Genomic DNA, 20,919 nt, shown 5'->3' with positions numbered 1-20,919 from the left:
TAAATTGGGTTTACTCCTCATAATTAAACTAAATATAAACGTTTTCCATTGATGAATACAAATACAAAATAGGTCATATGCTATAAAAAAGGTCACTAGGTCAAATCTTACATCATTTTGCCTGAATTACCTGAAACCATATCATGGTATTTATTGCTCAGATCATGTTCAAACTTGAACAAAATGTTTTCCTTGATAAACTCTCACCGCATTTTAAATGCTGGTCACATGGGGTAAAAACGTAATATCTACATAAAGTTCGTAAATATCATGGGAATTCTAGAGGCAATATATCTGGTCCAATACTTACGAAATTTAATCAGAATATTATCCTTGCATAAAATCAATGACTAGTTTGAACCTGTGGCACTTGAGTTCAGAAACTAGGTCAATAGGTGAAATCTTTCAAAAATCATGCCCGGAAACTAATTTTGGTATTGATTGGTCATACTTTGTTCAAACTGTGGTCAGAATGTTTCCCTTGATGTAATCTTGGTAGACTCTGAAAGAGGATTTACGTGGGCTCAAAAACTAGGTCGTTAGGTCAACTAACAGAAAATCTTTTGAACACACTAGATATATTATATTGATTAGAAAACTTGTGAACAAACACGCAATATATCCGCTCTAATCTTCATAAAACGTTTACAAAAATTGCCTCAATAACATATTGGCATAGCCTGAATCTAAGTCGTATGGGGTAAAAAAACTAGATCACTAGATCCAATCTTAGAAAAACTTGTAAAATTTGTTAACGTCTTTTAAAAAACTAGGTAACTAGGTCAAATCCAAATACTTTACTATATACAATATTCTTTTATTTCAAACAGTTGCTTACAACCTCGCATTCAATGTTCATAAGAATCCATTACTCTGCAGCCGTATTTCATGTTTCGGTTGGCATATTTCATCAACACGTCGTTTCCATGCCATCTTCTTTGCCTTAGCTGGCAGGGGATATCAATTCAACGAATTTGCTTGTTATATTTTGATTTTTCTGTAGTCGTTTCAGGCAATTGTTTTCGTATAATTTTGATAAAACATAAGAATATTCAAATAATAAAACAAGAGCTATCACTAATTAGTGACAAATGCCCTCAAAGTGATGCCTCACCACAATGTTTTTTTTCAAACCAGTTTACGCGAATTTGTTTGAGCTTGTTTGACGTTGTGCACATTATAGCATGGCTCCGATTTATATATAACAGGAACTGTTCAATGGATGAGAAAGTAACATCCCAAACAACACATATTTTCTATAACAAGATGGCCCTATATCGCTCACCTGATTAAAATGACAAATAAGTAAGTGGTTATTAAGGATGCTGCTACTTGCCTAAGTAGTAAGTGGTTCAGGATTAATTTGATGGTTGCAAAGGAGGTTGGTCCTTGTAAAGGAAAATCAATGGTATTTCTGGGGAAGTCATAACATTGTCAGCTAGTTGTTCCCAGGGACAACGGATGTGCCGACTGTTGCTATGGAAGTCATTAGTTGCTTAGGAAGTCATTGGTTGATATGGGTGTTGGTAGTTGCTAGGTAAAAAATGGTTGCTAAGGAAGTTATTGGTTGCTTAGGAAGTCATTGATGGCTAAGGAAGTTGAACGTTAAAGGAAGTTATTGGATGCTAAGGTAGAAAATGGTTGGTAAGGAAATCATTGGTTGCTATGGATGAAGGTAATTGATATGGTAAGTATTGGTTGCTATAACTTGTTTCCTGCAAAGGAAGTCATTGAATCCGAAAGAAGTCATTGGTTGCTATGTATGAAGGTAATTGGTACAGAAGCCTTTTTTTTGCTAAGGAAGTCATTGGTTGCTTAGCAAATCATAAAGTGCTAAAGGCGTCATTGGTTGCTAAGGTTGAAAGAAGTTTCAAAGGCTGTCATTTGTGTTTGTCACTAAGGAAGTCATTGGTTGCTAAGAAAGTCATAGGTTACTATGGAGTTCATTGGTTGCTATTGGTGAAGTAAGTTGAGAAGGAAAAAAGGGGCTGCTTAAGAAATAAGTGGTCACTTAGTTAGTCAATGGTTGCCAAGAAGGTCATTGGTTGCTATGGAAGCAAGTGGTTGCCAGGCAAATAATTGGTTGCTCAGGGGTCATTGGTTCTAAATATTTTTGTTTTCATGAGTATTGACCTCTTCAACAGTTAATGTAGCAATACACTGCCATCCATGAATATGTCGAAAGGTTTGATGAATAACAGGTTGGAACAAGTTGAACATTATATGAATCATGTAAGTATTTTCCCTTTTTTGCAAAAAACAACGCTATTTTCCACCCCACCATTTCCTTAAAACTGGATAAAAACACTGTAAATAATTGTCTGGCATGATAAATTAAATGTTAATTAAGTATGTCTCTTAGTAATTGTGTAAAGATTAAATTACACACAATTTAACCACATTGTTTAATGTGTTCAACACATTGTATTGTTACTATTATGATACATGCCAGCCTATAAACTTCCCAAAACCAAAACCAAAATATCAACTACATGTATGTAGCCATTTCTTCATTTGATGTTGGAAAAGTAATAAGATATTATTTCAAAGCTTTATGAAACATCTGATTCTCACCAATCACGCCCAAAAACAATTCTTGAATCTTGTACTAAACATTAAATGGGCTAGACAGTAGATGGTCGAAAAATCGGCAAATACAGCAATTCCTCAAAACTAGACTTGTCAATGCAAGATAGATTGTACAATATACAGATTAATAAACTGACACTATTTTTATGTGGTAGACAATCGTAGTAAATTTTGAATTGGAAAATTGTGCAAAAACTGCGAAAGATGCATGTGTCGTAAGCAATGTGATAATCTGTCATCAGTTAGTAAGATACAACAAATTGTACACACTGATGTCAATTTTATGTAAGTTTTAGACAATTTTCTTTTTCTCTTGCAATTGTATCATCCGGTGTCTAGCACCTCTAATAGTTGGGAGTAAAGATGTTCATAAATCGAGGTGGTTCATAAGTCCTGCGGGATTGCCCTTAATTGCCAGGGGTGAATATTAATAAACAAACACTTTACTTTCACATCAAAAGCATTATCATAACATTTTTTGGAAAAGAAATGCTAGATAATATCAATAAATAATTTATTAAGAAAACCATACAGACAATGCTTCATGTATACTCAAGTCAAGTTTTAAAATGCAAGACTTCAGCTAGGCTGTATTCAGAAAGCATAGACACACACAAAAAATGTCACCAATCCTTAAATGTATATGTATGTACTAATGCACAACTACATTCTGTGTAAAAACAAACACACTTAAAACATTATGGTAAGGTAGATTTTGGCAAGACAATACTGAAACAAAATAATACAATCACAGTTTCTTATTGTGTGTATACATGAATATAGAGGATAATTGTTTGTGTCAGTGTATGATCATAATATATTTCACTGAGTGAGCACCAAAATTTATATTAATCACAAGTGGCATAACTGCGAATGAAATATTAACTTTTGGTGTTCACAAAGTTAAATGTATAATTGCTATCTTACACTAAAATAAACAATTTTTCTTTTTATTATATGCCTAAAATTGGAATTAAAAGTAATTTAAGTACACTTTTTTAGAAGAACGCACACTTTGCGTCATTTTGGAATTGACATTGCTGAAATTGTGTCTCAGACCTGTGCGCACTGAAGTTTGATTTGGAAACGAGAGGCGGCTAAAATTTCAAAACAGTGAACAAAATCAGATAGATTGTTTAAAACAGTGAAATATATCAATTTCATTTCACTGATAAATCTCTATAAACCACTAGAAAGCTTATAATAAATATTAGCATACTCAAGTATGAGCAGGGCTTCCATTAAGAATTTGAAACTGGAAGTATGAACTTCCTGACCATCAATATTGGAAGTTTTTCACTGAAATTTGGAAGTTTAAGTTCCCCTAATACATTTTTTTCCAGTATTTTTAAAATAGGATGTTAAAAATCAAATAATTTGAAACTATATCTTGCCAAATTCACAGATTTATATTATAATAATTCAATTTACTTCACTTGAAATTGTGAGCCTAAATATATTGACACCAGGTTTTGATATTTTGAACTTCCAAGCTTTTGACTTTGGAAGTTTTCTTCAAAATCATGGAAGTTTTTGTACTTCCAAGGAATTATGTTTGGAAGTTTTAACCCATTTCTAGGGAGTAATATACTTCCAAACTTCCTTTAACAGAAGCCCTGTATGAGGTCAGTTAAATTTATGTCTCAAAACAAACCAATGCCCATATACTAAACATGATACAATGCCCTTTTTGTAACAAATTTTAACATTCAAGTCTTTACATTTGATAGTGTTTTTCAAAATTATTGAAAATTCTGTACTTCAAAGAACTCAATTCTGAAACACATATTTAAGGGAATTATATACTTCCAAACTCACTAAAATGGAAGCCCTGTTTTCCAGCTCAACTACACAAGAATACACTGCTGTATAACAAAAATGAGCAATATTGATACAGATCTATATCTTTCATAATGTAAACTAAAGATATGGAAAAAGCTATCACACAAAATATGTCCAAATATCACAGACGGTTGAAGACATGAAGCAGACGTATGCACCACCGGGCAAAATAACACAGAAGATCCAACTACAGCTTGAGGAAAAAATACTGGAGAAATGAACTGAAGCAGTTTAAAATATTCTGCGACACAAAAAAAACAACAAAAACTGACTATGTTGTCCAAAGCAATACAATAAGATGAAAAAAACTGACTAAATTGTCCAAAGCAATACAATAAGATAAAAAAAACTAAGTTGTCCACAGGTTATCTTTTGGCTATTTTGCAAATTTAAATTTATTTGTTAATAGTATCTATCCAGAAGCATTCTCATTCATCAGAGGTTCGATCGTGATAAAATGGTACCTCACTCAGGTGAAAGGTACGTAACTCTGGTGAACGAGAGGTCCAGAAGCGACAGCTTCAAGGCTTTCTTCTCAACTCTGTCTACAGTAACATTACTTTTTTCTTCATTACCCTCATGTTTTCTTTCAATGCATTACATATTTGGTATTTATTAATTTTGATTATGCTCAAAACTTGTTGAACTATATTAATTGTAAATTATATATAAAAATAGATATTGTTTAAACCAATAGTAACTATGGGATATTTATAGTCCAATCAACAATTGCTTTGGCTAACTTTGACAAAACCAAAGAATTTAATCTAGTTTTATACATTTGGCTGCAGACGCCATCAGCATAGCGCAGCGTAACACAGTAGGCCAAGGCCTAAACTTTGTTTTCATTTCCAAAAAAGAAAACAATGAAACTTCCAAATCTGCAAACAAAACTGAAGAGTGAGGGGTGAAAGGAAATCATTACGTTCTGTGACAGTCTAGGGTGAATGAGGTTAATTATTTCTCAAAGAAGCCTAACGGGTACCTTTGGAAGAGGTTGACCTTAGTTAAGTGCAAAATAAAGATATTTCTGATGACTAGAGAGGCTCCTGATACATATGCCAAAATGAACAACTTGCATCTAAAATAAAACAAACAAAAAAGACTGACATTAACAATGTGGTTAAGTTCTTATCAATCGGCCCAATGCTACATTTACTCGGCAAAAAAAACAAGCATTACTGATTCTTTTAACATGAATATACTAAAACTCTTCTGTTGACTAAATACTACCTGTCACATTTAAATATCAGACGTGAATTTGGTGTTTGGTTACCTACACAGAAATATCATAAGGCAACTATAAAGTAATTGCAAGATTTTCATCCCCTCCCATCCCCTTTTTTTCCCGCTGCCCCTTAAATTTTATGGACTCAAATTAAAATGTTGAACTACACATGTAGAGTCTGTTTTTGTGAATGGGTCTGTTATTGTCCACGAACACCATTATTCACACCCACAGTGGCGAAGTATAACATTCACATGTAAACAAGGATAAGACTTAGTGTTATTATCATGTTCAATGGTGAAACAGTCATCTAAGAAATGAAAAAATATGAAAAATATATGCCCCCATTTAAAAAAAAAATTTGGAAGAAAATCTAGTAATTAATTTATATTGGCCTAATGTCTGTGCGCTTTTTTCTCAATATTAAGGTAAAAGTCCAACAATTCAAATAAAAATATAAAACGGAAAGTTTTCAGCAAATTGGAAACAATTTTGAACATTTGAAAACCCTCAACACAAATATGGATTGGAACTAATAAAGCAACATGGGATGAAAAAACAACCACTAAAATATTTGAATGCGATGGTTTTCTCGATCGCTAACAGTAACATTCCCATTTCCCAAAATAGCCAAACCCTCCAGTCCCTTAAACTGTCCGTTATCACTTCCATAGGATCCAAACATGCAGTAAAACCTCCCGTCCCCACGAAACACCTGTATCCTGTTATTTCCACTGTCGGCCACCACAACGAACCCTTGTTCATCTATCGCTATTCCTTTCGGGTATTTCATTTGTCCCTGCATTGTACCAATAGTGCCAAACTGGAAGATGAAATCCCCGTACATTGTAAACACTTGTATTCTATGGTTACTGCTATCACTCACATACACTTTGTTGTCTGAGCTTATGGCGAGGTAATGTGGGTTCTCAAACTGGCCTGTATGTCGCCCAAGGCGACCAAATTTGCGGGCGAAAATACCATTTGATTGGAAGACCTGAATGCGATGGTTCTCTTTATCACACACATATATAAATCCCATACTGTCACAGCTGATTCCCCATGGATAGTTCATTTGGCCATCACCAGACCCTTCTTCACCAAAAACAAACTTAAAACTGCCCTGATGATCAAATACTTGAACTCTATGATTATATCTGTCTGTAATCAAAATATCGCCCATAGTATTCATGCCGATTCCAGCAAGGCAGTCAAACTCATTGTCAGCTTGGCCATAGGAGCCAAAACTCTTAATAAACGTCCCTATGTTGTCGAAAACCTGCACCCTATGGTTACTGCTGTCGGCCACGTATATCTGATCAGCCCCTGACACAGCGATGCCTCGAGGCCAGATAAACTCAGCAGGGTTACTTCCCCTGGCACCAAACCTAATGATTGCTCTCCCTTTGTCCTGGTAGTTGTTTCTAGGAACGTTTACTCTGGTGCTCTCCCCTCCATCCACCGTTCCAACTATGTAGGCTACTTCCTCCCCACTTCCGCTCTCACCGCCTGACGCTAAATCCACATCAAATCTGATTGGCTCCCGACGCCTATTTATAGCATCAGCCGTACTGGCTCGTGACACATTGTCCTCCTCCCTAATAGTCTGAAACTCTTCCCTAGTAAATGTCCTACTCCTCGTTATAGAAGGTCTTTCCTCTTCTTCAGAACTTGTGCCAGGAACCGGTTCACGGGTACGAGAACCAGAAGTCTCTTCAGACTGGTTCTCATTTCTCCTAGCCTGCCTCTCATTAGAATGGTTCCTCCTGTCTGATTCCTGTCTACTGTTAGCTACTCTGCTTCTGCTTGAGAGCTGGGGGTCTGTTAGGTTGTGACGGCGACGCTCCTGCAGGCTTCTACGGTTGCCACGGTTACCATTGCCGGCACGGAGGTCCCCATGGGGAGGGTGGGAGAGGTCGAGCTCCCAGGACAGGGATGACTGCGCTGGGCGCCTGCCTAGCCGTGGGGTGCTCTGGGAGGAATCTGGGTAATTATAAGACATTTTTACTTTCTATTACAGTTTAAACTAAGTTTTGATGTTAGTGAAACTTTAAAATGGTAGAGAATCACTACTTGTACAGGTTTGTGTATGGGTTGACTTCTTTCTGTGCATCCAGGTGTGAGCATGTGCTCAGTGTCACCAAAAACATGTTTACAAAGTTTCATATGAATAACTTCAACGGTTTTGGAGTTATGACCAAGGTTACGGTTTATGCATGCCACTGAAGATGACAATACAAAGGCTATGACAATTACTCATTTTTTTTCTTCAAAAAAAACCCAGATGAGCTCAAAACACATTGATTTATCTACTTATTATTTATCATAACATCAAATTTTTAGACCTCATTCTTTCATACATATCCAAACAACTGCAAACTCAAAGTAATGCAGCAATTCCAGTTAAATTTGAATATAATTAAAAAGGTATTCAAGGTGGAAAGCCTTTCACCCACCAGAGTCTGTACTGGACACACCCCCTCCCATCATTCCTGCACTTCTCTCCACGGTTGTCTGTCTTGGCTGGGGGCGTGGTGACCTGTGATTCTCCTGACCAATGAGAGAGGCCAGCTGCTCCCGGAGGTGTGGCCTGTCACTGGGAGGCGTGGTGTCTCTAGCCCCGCCTCCACCAATCAGAGCTGCCATTCTGTCTCCACGCCTCGCTGCACTGCTGCCTGTTAGAATTGAAATATACCTTTAAATTTACAAAGCACTCATATACAATTACTTTTGATATTGTTTAAAAACAAGAAAACTAATTTTTGGTCATTCCGGATGGGTTGCTGTTAGATATTAATTTCTTCCCGGTGAGTAAAATATTTTCATAGTTCTACATATTTTAGTTTCAGTGCAATATGTATACACTTATAGAACCTTATATTATAAAAATAAATAAGGAAAGCAATTTTCAGAAATATTACTTCACACATTTTTTATAGCCTGATTGTTCATTCTATAACACTATGTGTACCTATTGCATTGAGGGCAGTTTCCAGGGAAGGGGCAGAACTCCCCCTGCCTGCTGCACCTTGGAGTTGACTGCCGGATGAGTTGTTTCCCCTTGCAGCTGTTGCACCCTGGGGTTGCCTCCCTTGAGGTGTATTGCCCCTGCCTGCTGCAGCCTGGAGTTGTCTACCTGGGGAGTTATTTCCCCTTGGAGCTGTTGTATTCTGGAGTTGCCTCCCTTGAGAATTGTTTCCCCTGCCTGCCGCTGGAACAACAGCTGGTGAAGACTCCCTGCAGTCAAGTTGAAGAATAACTAAAATTATGATAAGGTTTAATATTGTTATGCCTAGGTTGAAATGAAACAAGTATGATGTAATATAATTCCATGTTTTGGAACTGAATATATATATATTAAGTCAAATTTTGGGGCCCTTTGACTTGTTTGCATACTATTAATTAATCACTAATTAATTAACAATTGTTAATTTGTAGGAAGTGAAAGCTAATAGTTTAGGAAAATATTTCACTAACATTTTTTGAAGCTGCTCTTTTATGTTTTCCTTCATAGAGGAGTGGCCACAACAGCCGCCCCTAGTTATTCTTCTTGTTATACTCATTTCGAGTAAAAAGATGCATCATTCAGACTATGGATAGAGAATTGAACACACAGCATGATTTGGTTGACTAAGATTCCAAAGAGGTCCTCATTTGGCACCAATGAAACTGCCTCATTAATTGTTCATGCCAGATTTTGCCTAAAAAACGTCCCACAGAAATCAATGAAGCAGGATGTATTAGTGTATGGGTGGTATGTGATATAGTGTATCGTGGTATTTGATATAGTGTACCGTGGTATTTGATATAGTGTACCGTGGTATTTGATATAGTGTACCGTGGTATTTGATATAGTGTACCATGGTATTTGATATAGTGTACTGTGGTATTTGATAAAGTGTACTGGAGTATTTGATATAGTGTACCATGGTATTTGATATAGTGTACCGGAGTATTTGATAAAGTGTTCCGGGTTTTTTGATAAAGTGTACCAAAAGTATTTGATATAGTGTCCCATGGTTATTTTATGTAGTGTATCAGGGTATTTGATATGGTGCATCAGGGGTATTTGATATATTGTACCAAGGATATCTGATATATTATACCCGAGATATTTGATATAGTATCCAAGGAGTATTTGGTGTAATGTTCTTGGAGTATTTTATTAAGAGTATCAGGGGTATTTGATAGAGTGTACCGATGGTATTTGATATACTATACCTGGGTATTTAATAGTGTATTGGGGTATTTGATATAGTGCACCTGTGGTAAATAATGTAGTGAACTGGGGTAAACGATATAGTGAACCAGGGTATTTGATATAGTGTGCCGATGTATTTGATATAGAGTGCCGGGGTATTTAATAAAGTGTGCCGGCGGTATTTATAAAGTGGACAGGGGGTATCCAACAATGGATTAGCACACAAGCTGTTGTTGTATCTGATAGGAATAAAATCATGAAATTCCTAAATACGTAACAAGTTCAACACACAATCCTTCAGAACTATGTTAAAGTTAACAACATTGGTTATGTCAGCAACTTTCAAATCTTTATTATATTCTGGAAGTTTAATGGATAAACTTGCAATCTGCAGTATTTCTTACAGTATTGGAGACCTCTGTTTCAGCCGTACTTATTTTATTTTAACTATAAGAGCAGTCATTTTTAAATATTTCACCTTTTAAAGTTAACAGTGATGTTATAAAGGACTTTGTTAACTTTAAAAAGTTCTTAACCCATTTTAACACTACATAGCTCACCTGGAAGATGAGGAACGGGAGTTGTCTGTTGAGCTAATAGAGCTTCCATTTCCTTCTCCTTCGAAAATACTCAAGTCACCGAAGTTGGAAATCATCTGGGAGAATCGTGCACTATCAAAGGCCACTTGCACCTTGGAGATAGATTGGTAATGAAATCAATGATTAGTACAAAGAGTGACCCAATGTTCTGTATGAATTGGTGACATCAAATAATAAATTGTATTTGTCCTTATTGTTGATTATCATAATGATTTCTTTCTCATGCATCAGAGATTTGATAATGATACTCATAGCATCATCACTCTGGTGTACCAGAATGAAATATTTAAGAGGATCTTGCATTACTGGTTAAAATAAATCTGATTTTATCTAAACAATATTATTGAAAGTCCTTGTCTTCGCGTACCTGTCTCTCCCTGGGCAAGCGTACACCATTTCCTCCCTCGTATGTTCGTACAATCTCCATATTCTCAATACACTGTCTCTTCATTTCAACCAGGTCATCGTCCGGTATCGTCTGATTTCTAGCCAGTGCTGACTCAGTAGAATCACAAAAGCTGGCAGTGCTTGCTAATTCAACCTCAACATTTTCCTGCACCATACGCAATGACCTGATTTCCCCGAGCAGCCACATCTGCACTTCACTGTGTAATAGTCTTTGCCTATTTCTCAATTCCGAAATAAACCTCTCAATGGTTTCAGTAATTTCAGCTTTTCCAGCTTCTGCTCTTTGATGTAACTGTTCAGATTTCCTCTCAATGACACTTACAGCGTCTGAGAAATTTGGCATACTTCGGCGTAGCTGACTCACTAGCCGGTTTATATCAAGCCTCAGCTGCTCCATATGAGATCTTTTGCAAGTATCACAAACAACATTATCACAGTGTAAACAGCGAGACAAGGTCAGCTGTCTCCCACAAGCAGTGCAACCAGTCCTTGCAGGAGCTGGATTCTCATTGGCTGGTTCATTCTGTGACCCTGCCTCATTTTGAGGTTGACCTGGATTCTGATTGGCTGTTGGTTCTCCCTGCATAGCAATTTCCTCGGGAGGCTCCATTTGATTGGAAGTGTGTTGCCGTGGTTGAGTAGGCACATCAAGGAAGTTGAGGATGGTTCTGTTTGTAGGAAAGGCAGAAACTCCTGCATAGGGCACTCTGTGTTCTTCACGACATTCAGGGCATTTGATCCTATGAAACCTGAGAATAAAGGGATTTCTACATGATGATATCAACTCAAAATTAAAAGTGAAAACTATCTTTCTATGGTCTTAACAAGTTATTTCTGAAATTTGTATTCCAACAACCATCCTTTGTTTTTAAACTGTTGTTCATTTTGAATTAAAAAAAATCTTCTATCAATTTTTTCATTACAATAATGTTTTAAACATTGGCAGCAAACTGTATAAAACTTCCAAAAGTTGTCCAGTCAGGTTATCTTTGGCTAGTTTGCACATTAAAATGATTTGATTGGTTTATCAAGTTATTATTTGATGAAAAATGGCTTATCAAAATTGGCTTATCATAATCATTTGGGCAAACGGTTTTGCAAACCACAAATTAACAAGTTTTATACAACTGGGTACAAAAAAATAATAATAAACCTTTATAACAAATAGGTAAGCATCTTACCTGTCGACCAACTGTTGAAGGCACGGTGACTCACAGAATGTGTGCTGACAGGGCAAAAGTTTGGGCGTGTTGAATCGGTCGAGACAAATCGGGCATCGCAGCAGCTCCTGAATGTGCTGGGCAGAGTAGCTCAATTCGGAAGTCTCACGGTCCATTATGGTGGCTTAAATACAAAAACAAACAAGCTATTGTTAAATGTGTTTGCTGAATTCATCGAGAAAAAGTGAGAACAAATTAAAAGGCTCTTCCATGAAACAAATCTTTAATAAGAATTAGGAGACAAAGTCAGTATGTATTTAAGATATATCATAGAACCAGTGAGATACATGTACTTAAGTTAGGAAAATGACTTAAGAAAGGTAATAACTTTACAGATGTTTAATTAATCCCTATTAGCCCTTGTAATATGTCATGGTGGTTGAAAAAAAATATCAAAAATACAAGTACTTTGCAATGTTAAATGGAAGTGATGAATTAGTTCAGAAAAAATCAGACACTATTCAAGCTCAAGTCAGAATCCTAATACGCGTTTTGTCATAGAGACATAAACACAAACGTAATGTATAAATATAATAATGACTATTATGTGACAAGTATAACTAAGTATGTTGAGTTATTTGTGCAAAAGTTTGGAATATATTAAAGAACACATCATTACTATGCCTACTATGTTATAATCATATACTTAGTCTTTTTTCACCAAAAGAATGCAGATTTAATTGCGTTTTTTTAAGTAACATGCAATGAAATGCTAGAGACTAATAGTTATGTAACACTGATACAATTTGACATATATCAAAAGAAACATATGTTTAATCTTTTCTGTTTTTAGCCAACCATAGCATTGATACTTCAAGATGATTCCAGCCATAGCAAGCTCATTATTAACTGTGGCAGTCTGACAATGCATGTTACAGATGATAATTATATGTAACAGATAAAACAGAACCTGCATGTTAAATATAACAACAGAGAAGGAAGCACCTGTCTCCCACCCCAGATAAGAACAACAAAATATTTGGCCATGCTGGAAAACCTTATGTTACTCGAGGGCAATGATAAAAAAAGTACAAATATGAAAAAAATAAATTGAAATACATCTTTACTATATTATGTTTAACACAGGGTGTTCTGCGGAAACTCAACCACTATTTAGCCATGCTGCAAATCCTTATCTTGCTCAAGGGCAAAGATAAAAATGTACTGATGTAGGTTCAACCCTTGTGCAGGGTGTTATGCGGAAACTCGGTAAACCTCGTTCCCGCAAAACAATCTGCGCTCAGGTTCGAATAAACCTACATAATACACTCTCAACCTTGGAAGATTCTAACAGTCTGCCTATTAAGCCTGCAGTTATCTCACAGGGCTGGTTTTCATAAAACATTTAATGTCATTTCTCAATTTAAGTCAGTTTCATAAAAATAATTCTTAGTGAAATTTTAAGAAGAGTCAAATGTTTTTATCATTCAAGTACATGTATGTACATTACATCAAATTTATAAGCATATTAAGAACTTTAAATAATACATTATTAGTATATTATGTTACAGTCAAACCCATTGGCTTGAACTCCCAGGGACCAGGAAAAATATATTAAACTTCAGGAAGTTCCAGCCAAGCATGAATTGTTACATTCCGTAGAAAAAATTCGTCCTTAACATCCTCTTCCAGCCAACGAGGATATCGAGCCAAGCAGTACGAGCCAACGAGGATATCGAGCCAAGCAGTACGAGCCAACGAGGATATCGAGCCAAGCAGTTCGAGCCAACGAGGATATCGAGCCAAGCAGTTCGAGCCAACGAGGATATCGAGCCAAGCAGTACGAGCCAACGAGGATATCGAGCCAAGCAGTTCGAGCCAACGAGGATATCGAGCCAACGAGGATATCGAGCCAACGAGGATATCGAGCCAAGCAGTTCGAGCCAACGAGGATATCGAGCCAAGCAGTACGAGCCAACGAGGATATCGAGCCAAGCAGTTCGAGCCAACGAGGATATCGAGCCAAGCAGTACGAGCCAACGAGGATATCGAGCCAAGCAGTTCGAGCCAACGAGGATATCGAGCCAAGCGAGTTCGAGCCAACGAGGATATCGAGCCAAGCAGTACGAGCCAACGAGGATATCGAGCCAAGCAGTTCGAGCCAACGAGGATATCGAGCCAAGCGAGTTCGAGCCAATATGGCTAGACTGTAGTTATATTACATGACATGACCAGTGTGATACTTAAAGCTGCACTATCACAGATTGAACTTGTGATGTGTTATGCATTTTCTTAGAACGTTCATTATGCTTTAAGCCAGAAAACACAAATTTTCAAATGGAAATAGGAGAATCTGCGATCTGATATTTTGTTAGCGAGCTTTTATCACTGGTTTGCAGATATATATGCAAGAATTTGCTCATTCCAAGACAAAAAATAAAAAAGTTGTAAAAACAGTATATCTGCGAGAGTGCAGCTTTAATTTAGGATAATGACTTGAGTTAGTAATAAAGAAGATTTATGAATGAATACAGCCCAAAGGAACAATAAAAAAAGGGTGTAAGCGTGTCATGTTTATATATTTATTTATTCTATTTTTTATTTTTATATATTTTTTTTTTTGGGGGGGGGGGGGGGGTCAAAGGACCCCTTTTATTTACCCGTACATGTAGCATGCAGTGTTCTAGTTTTTCTATGCTTTTACTCCATCTGTTATGCAATGACATCACTAAATAACAATTTTAATAATTTATTTTTTAACTTCAGCATTTACTCAGAATGTGACCACATATCTAACATGCAATACTTCTGTGCTAAAGATTAATTTACAGCAACATTTTCAGAACTTAGTATTAATTGTTTTTATTACATATTATTTTTCATGTTTAACTTTTTTGTTAGACTTTATATGACTTACCTATAGTGAAACTTAAGTTTTTAATCTTCAATAAAATGAAACATTCACAGACAATATTTTAAAAAGGGCTTCAGCATTAAACTACTGATAAATCAATTCAAGTCTTTATGTTCAAAAGAAATGTTTGGAATATAATCAATTTATAATCACTTCAATTCCATAAACTTCTTGCATCATAATGAAGTGCAATCATATCCCAGCCGAAAATAAGCTAAAACATTCCATGATTTGTTATTAATGTTTTTTGTTTGCAGTCTTGTGAGAAAGCGGCTGATTCATAGAGCTAGATTGTAACAATCCAAGTAATGCAACAGTGAGAGTAATTGGCTTCCTGACAAAATACCTGACTGCCTTTCAGAACAAAGGAACAGAGGTTCCTCTCAGTTTGTAAAGTATAACGCATACATATGTTTATAAGAATGATAAAAAATACTTTTTCCTTAAGTAAGTCGATATAAGACTGTCAAGACATTATTCATAGATAAAACATATTTGTAAAGCATACATCTTACTCAATAGCGATTCAAGGGGAGGGGAGGGGAGAGGGCCACTTATATTTCTCGACTCAAGTGAACAATTCATGTCAATATGGTTGAGAAATTAGGCATAATTTACACCAAAAGTCGCCATTTTACAGTAAACTAAAATCATCCATTTTTTTAAGGTGGACCCCCAAAACCCCTTGGCATGTTAACAGCCTTTTTTTGGGGTTCCTGGGGAAGACTGCGCATGTCCCTCACAGAGGTACACTCCCACTAATGTAAATCCTTGACCCGCCATGATATTATACGGTTAATTTACACTTGTAGTACAATTTGTGCCATCATTTTAGAACAAAGCATTATTTTCCTGCTGATAGCTCAATCTCTTTGTCTTTTGTTTATGCATTGTCAAAAGTCTTCAACTTATTGTATGATTTTTAAAGCATGGTATATTGATTTCAAACTATTAATAATGGAATGCCAGAAATTGTCATAATGGCAAAATATTTAGTGTTCAAAATTATATTTTGTCCAATTGGATGGCTGCTGTATGTTTTTGTTACATTTTAATCAGATGAATCAGTACATTTAAACAGAGGCTGGGTCAGTAGACAAAATATAATTTCAAACACTAAGCTGGATAAAGGGTTTTATTATGCATTCACCAATTAAATGGCCAAATGCCTGCAAGGCTAATACATTTTGGTATATGAATATTTATTATTTTTAACATTACTTAAACACTTTTTTTAATGATTAATTTGCTTCATATCAGCCATTATTACACAATTACTTTTATAAAGATAATTAAGAAAAATTCTTACCTTTCTTAAGGTCAAAATCTTATATTGCCAATTTATCCTCCACTATAATGATGTTTTAAATACTTGCATTATCCAGCCCAGATATCAGAATAGCTAACTAACATTATGTGGGAGTATATGAATATATGTTCTATAACATATTCTATAATTGTGCCATGTTTATCAACAAAGACTAATATTGGCAGACTTTCAGGCCAGATATACGCAGCAACTCTTCAGTTGATATATTGTAGATGACTGAAATTTTGTGAGGGTTTATTTTCGTTAATACATATACCTTACATCTTACATGAGTTGCAAATCAATTCAAACAATTATTAAACAAGCTTTGGAAAAGTGACAAAGTGAGCCTTTGGTATTTAGCTTTTCATTTTTTTTGCAAAAAGTTTCATAAAGTATTATGGCAAATTCATTTAAGATTCTTTTTATTCAGCATGACACATTCATCCACCACCAAAATTATTTCATTAATTCATTGGTACAAGCTTTTACACTAATACAGTTCATGGCGGCAATGACATTAATTCATGTTTTATTCAACTATCAATGTAGTACAAGGAAATACCAAATGTTTTAAAGCTACTTGCTCCAGTCTTGTAAAATGCACTTTTTTCTATGACAAAGGTGTGGCAAATCATTAGAAGTGTTTAAACTAAAATACCAAAAGCTGGAACCCTTCAGCAAAAGTTTATTATTTGGCTTAAATATCTTCTTTGAATACCACAATTTTCATTAGCGTTATCAATGCAAACTGCTCACTTTGGTTAATTTACATTATGGATGTTATCAATGTATTGTATAGAGGTAAAAACACCCAATTTTAGTTAAAGTCCTGGTGGCCTTGTCTATTTTTGTTCTTGTCTTTACCAGAATGGGTTTGCACCCCACTAAAACCCAAATACTTTTATATACTAAATATTTCTGCAATTTTGATATTATAAAGTAAATTAATGATAAAAGAAGTGTTTTCAGATGCATTATTGGAAAAACTAATTTTTGGTTCAAAAACATGGGCGAGTACCTTTTAACTCATATCAGGAAAATCATGCGATAAAATAATATTCTCCATTTCATCGTGTCATAAATTAAAAACTTTGTTAACATGTATATGGAAAATCCAGCATGTTCTGTTTATATAGAAAGGGTTGATAACATCACCGTGTAATGTATAGATGGTTTGATATCTTTTATTCCTCCAAATTGGAGACAGAAGGTATATACAAAGGATTGATTTCAAAAGTGATAGTATGGAATCTGGCGATGAATATTTTTCTTACATAATAAATGATTAAATCAACATGGTTAATAATAATTTGAATCACTGAATCAAGTCGTAGAGATAACATCCAATCATCATATTTTAATTAATTTTAAATATTTTGTGCATATATTTATAAATAAGTTGAAATAGTACAATATTTGATTGTAAAAACTGCTTTTGTAACTGGCAGCAGGTATAACCTTGCAGATTTTTACTCAACCTAAAATCCAAAAATTGTCCCGATTTATAATTCCAAAAAGGCTACTTTTCAGAAAAAGTATAATTGGCAAAATTCACATCTTTATAATCTAAATTTAATAATGTTTAACAGCATTTTCACCATTTTCTTTTTATGGACTAAAAAAAAATACTTACACTTCCTTGTATGTGTATTTGAACAAAGAATTCAAAGAAAGAAATGTTATTAAATTTATTTGCGTTTCTTAATTGTTTTTAATTATAATTGTCGTAACAAGAACCGGTTTGGTTTGGGCATATTTAACATTGTTTCTTGTGCACTTGTTTTTGTGCACGGTACTTTCACTCCGTATATGAAGAAATGAGGGATGTGAATCGTCACTCAAAGTTTGATCGGCAACAGAACATGTTTATGTCCCATCCACCTGCCTAGTGATTATTATTATGTTTTAATTTTTAGGTTTTGAGATATACTTTATCAGTAGCAGGAATTACAACAAAAACAATTTAATTACAGTGCAGATGCTGAAGACACAGTTTAAATCTAATTTAATCTTATAATGGGAAAATTGTTCTCAGCTGTATTCAAAAAAAAAAACAACACTTAATGGTATTGCTCAATATAACAGCTCCAGGCTAGGTTGTCTAAAACTAAAACGCACTTGCACATCATTCCAAATACCTGGGTAGAGGTTTTAGAATGTTGTGAATGATATTTAGGCTTTTTTTTCGGTGATTGGTGCAAAATTGGTCTCATAAATGATAGGTAAGGTGGGGACCAATTATTATTTATATCTATGTCTTGGGGGTAGGGAGAGGACAGGAACACTGTTGTTTTATTTTATTTAAGTCCAATTCAAACAAGGAAACAAATACCAGAATGGTTAGGATAATCTAATACAGTAGTGAGTACAATATCAACTATGAATGTGTCAATAGGACAGGGATGCCCTAATTTATGCTGCATAAAACCTTTATCACAGAAGCATTCCCCCAAAATGTGCTTCAAAATAAGGAGTTCTCCAAACTAAAAGCAGTGGGAAAGGAAATCCCAGGTAAACAACTTTGTCACGTAAATATCAAAAGGTTTCTACCTTACACTCTTGATAAAATACAGTTGGAGTTTTGAACAAAATATGTTCAGATTTTTAATGTCATTTTTTACATATTCAAGAGTCATTAATCTGGTTTAACAAAGTGCAGCAGGAAATGAAACCCCAGGTGCAAACTTCATCAACCCATTAACATTCCCCTACAGTTCCATGAATCTAAAGTCAATAAAGTTTTGGAGTTTTGAAATTGGTATTTCTAGACTTGTCTAGAAATACCAATTTTTGCTAATTCAAGGGCCATAACTCTGGATTTACTAAGTGCAGAAAATGGAACCCCAGGTGGACAACAAACTAGCCCCATTAAAATTCCCCTCAGGTTTCATCACTCTTGGTCATGAATATAGATTTGGCCTTTTGAGTGACACAAGATTGCATAATAATTACCGAATCACCGATGCACAGACACAGATGAGTGACATATCCCTATAACCAGGCGAGCCCCCACCTCCCATTTATTTTTTAAAGCCCAGTCATATTTATAATATTTATAATAATGGGGGCACTGCTACTAGTGATATCTTTCAATTTTTATTTTTCTTAATTTTTGTTATTTTATAATCTTTGATAAAAGAATATTAAAACATTTTTTTGTTATTATTGAAAGTTATCAATAGTTACAGTGCCCCCATCATTATTAATAATCCTGGGATGAACTGGATGTGGTCATAGGGGTCACGGGTAGTGTCATAACAAGGCAATATGCCCTTTTGAGTGAATATGGGCCTAGATAATAGATGACTTGACAGTCTGTCAGTGAAGAAATCTTTACGAGGGTATAAGCAGCCAGGTTTTTGTCAGAAATTGTTTTTCTGTCAGTTATTGATTATACGATAAGATTACTTTTCAGACCAAACACGAAGTCTGATTCCAGTGTGCCCTGAATTTGTTGAGGTGTTAGCCTTAAAATATATTTTCCCAATATTTATTATCACAAGAAATTTAGGTTTTAAGTAAACTTTGATGGAAAATGCCACCCGGTGTGGGGCTCAAACCATCAATCACCAGAACACTAGCACAGAGCTCTAACCAATTGAGCTAACCGGGCGGCTGGTTCTACATGTGTAGCTCACAGACACTACAGGGTGAGGTCGGTTGAGTCGCAGGTGATTAAGTCATAAACAGACAATGACGAGATGGTATACTGACATATTCATGCAGGTCAGTTGAATGAGTTGATTTATGAATCAATAAATTGTGTATAGTTAAAATAAATTATGACTAATGCAGAATTATGACTAATGCAGAAAAATGACATGTCAGGAAAGAATTCAAAGAAACATGGCAAGTTTTAGCATAAATTTATTAAGACACTATAGACATATTTTATAACAACTAGCATATTTAAATCTCACTAAATAACATAAATCTTAACAATAAAATAACGAAAAAACATCAAACCGGTAGGCCAAGTTATTATTCCATGTCGTCATGTTATTGTTTACATATATCACTGGTGCGCTTGATTGAAATGCTAAACCAGTTCGGATTATTTAATCGATTACAATTTGGTGGCACAGTAAAAAGGCATAGTATCTTACTATTATCTTACTAGGTATTTTTAATGCTGTTATTTTCATATCAATAGAAATAAGTTTCATGAATTAAAATAAAATAACAATATTTTGTTCTCTACTTTTAGTTCCACATTTACCATAATTTTATTATCTACAATAATGAAATGACCAGTAATGTACAGTATAAAGGTGTAAAGATTGATTCGTTTATCCCTGCAATAATGAAGGGCATACAATATTTATTACATTTAATACATGATTATACAGTTCAAATACAATCTTAACATAGAAAGGAATAGGAAAATCATATGCAAGACATCAATTTCAGGGTACACAACAATACAAAGCACCAGTCAATTGTAACCACGCCCCCCCCCACAGGGGGAATAGGGATGTGTTTTACCTTTCAGGTGGGCCCGCAGTACCGGATGAATGCAGTGGTTGTGTCTTCACGCCAAAAATAGTGGGGAATGATCCTTACCTAGGGTCCCTGGGGTGCGGGGGCATTTCAGAGTGATTTAACCTGCAGTTCGTCCCCACAGGATGGGGATTTTACCTGGGCTTTGCTGGACCGAAAGTCAAAG

At 35.3% G+C, this 20,919-nt stretch overlaps 1 protein-coding gene across 2 annotated transcripts; it reads right to left on the bottom strand.

Annotated features, from left to right (window-relative positions):
• Positions 1 to 3,089: 3,089 nt before the first annotated feature.
• On the bottom strand, positions 3,090 to 20,896 carry LOC128214305 (RING finger protein nhl-1-like). Of its 2 annotated transcripts, none has more exons than XM_052920814.1 (7): positions 20,220 to 20,896; positions 12,049 to 12,211; positions 10,827 to 11,616; positions 10,421 to 10,551; positions 8,631 to 8,896; positions 8,116 to 8,334; positions 3,090 to 7,642 (listed from the first exon to the last, which is right to left on the bottom strand). In XM_052920814.1, exons 2-7 carry the CDS (start codon positions 12,201 to 12,203, stop codon positions 6,225 to 6,227), a joined length of 2,979 nt encoding a protein of 992 aa, XP_052776774.1. In that variant the 5' UTR covers positions 12,204 to 12,211; positions 20,220 to 20,896; the 3' UTR covers positions 3,090 to 6,224. The 2 variants fall into 2 exon arrangements, with proteins under 2 accessions (XP_052776774.1, XP_052776701.1); XM_052920741.1 differs by lacking the exon at positions 20,220 to 20,896 and adding an exon at positions 16,251 to 16,599.
• Between the last annotated feature and the right edge of the window lie 23 nt (positions 20,897 to 20,919).

The sequence above is a fragment of the Mya arenaria genome, chromosome 1, assembly GCF_026914265.1.
Source record: "Mya arenaria isolate MELC-2E11 chromosome 1, ASM2691426v1".
Lineage (NCBI taxonomy): Eukaryota > Metazoa > Mollusca > Bivalvia > Myida > Myidae > Mya > Mya arenaria.
Note: the sequence above shows the minus strand (reverse complement) of the source record. Positions and strands in the feature narration are given on the sequence as shown.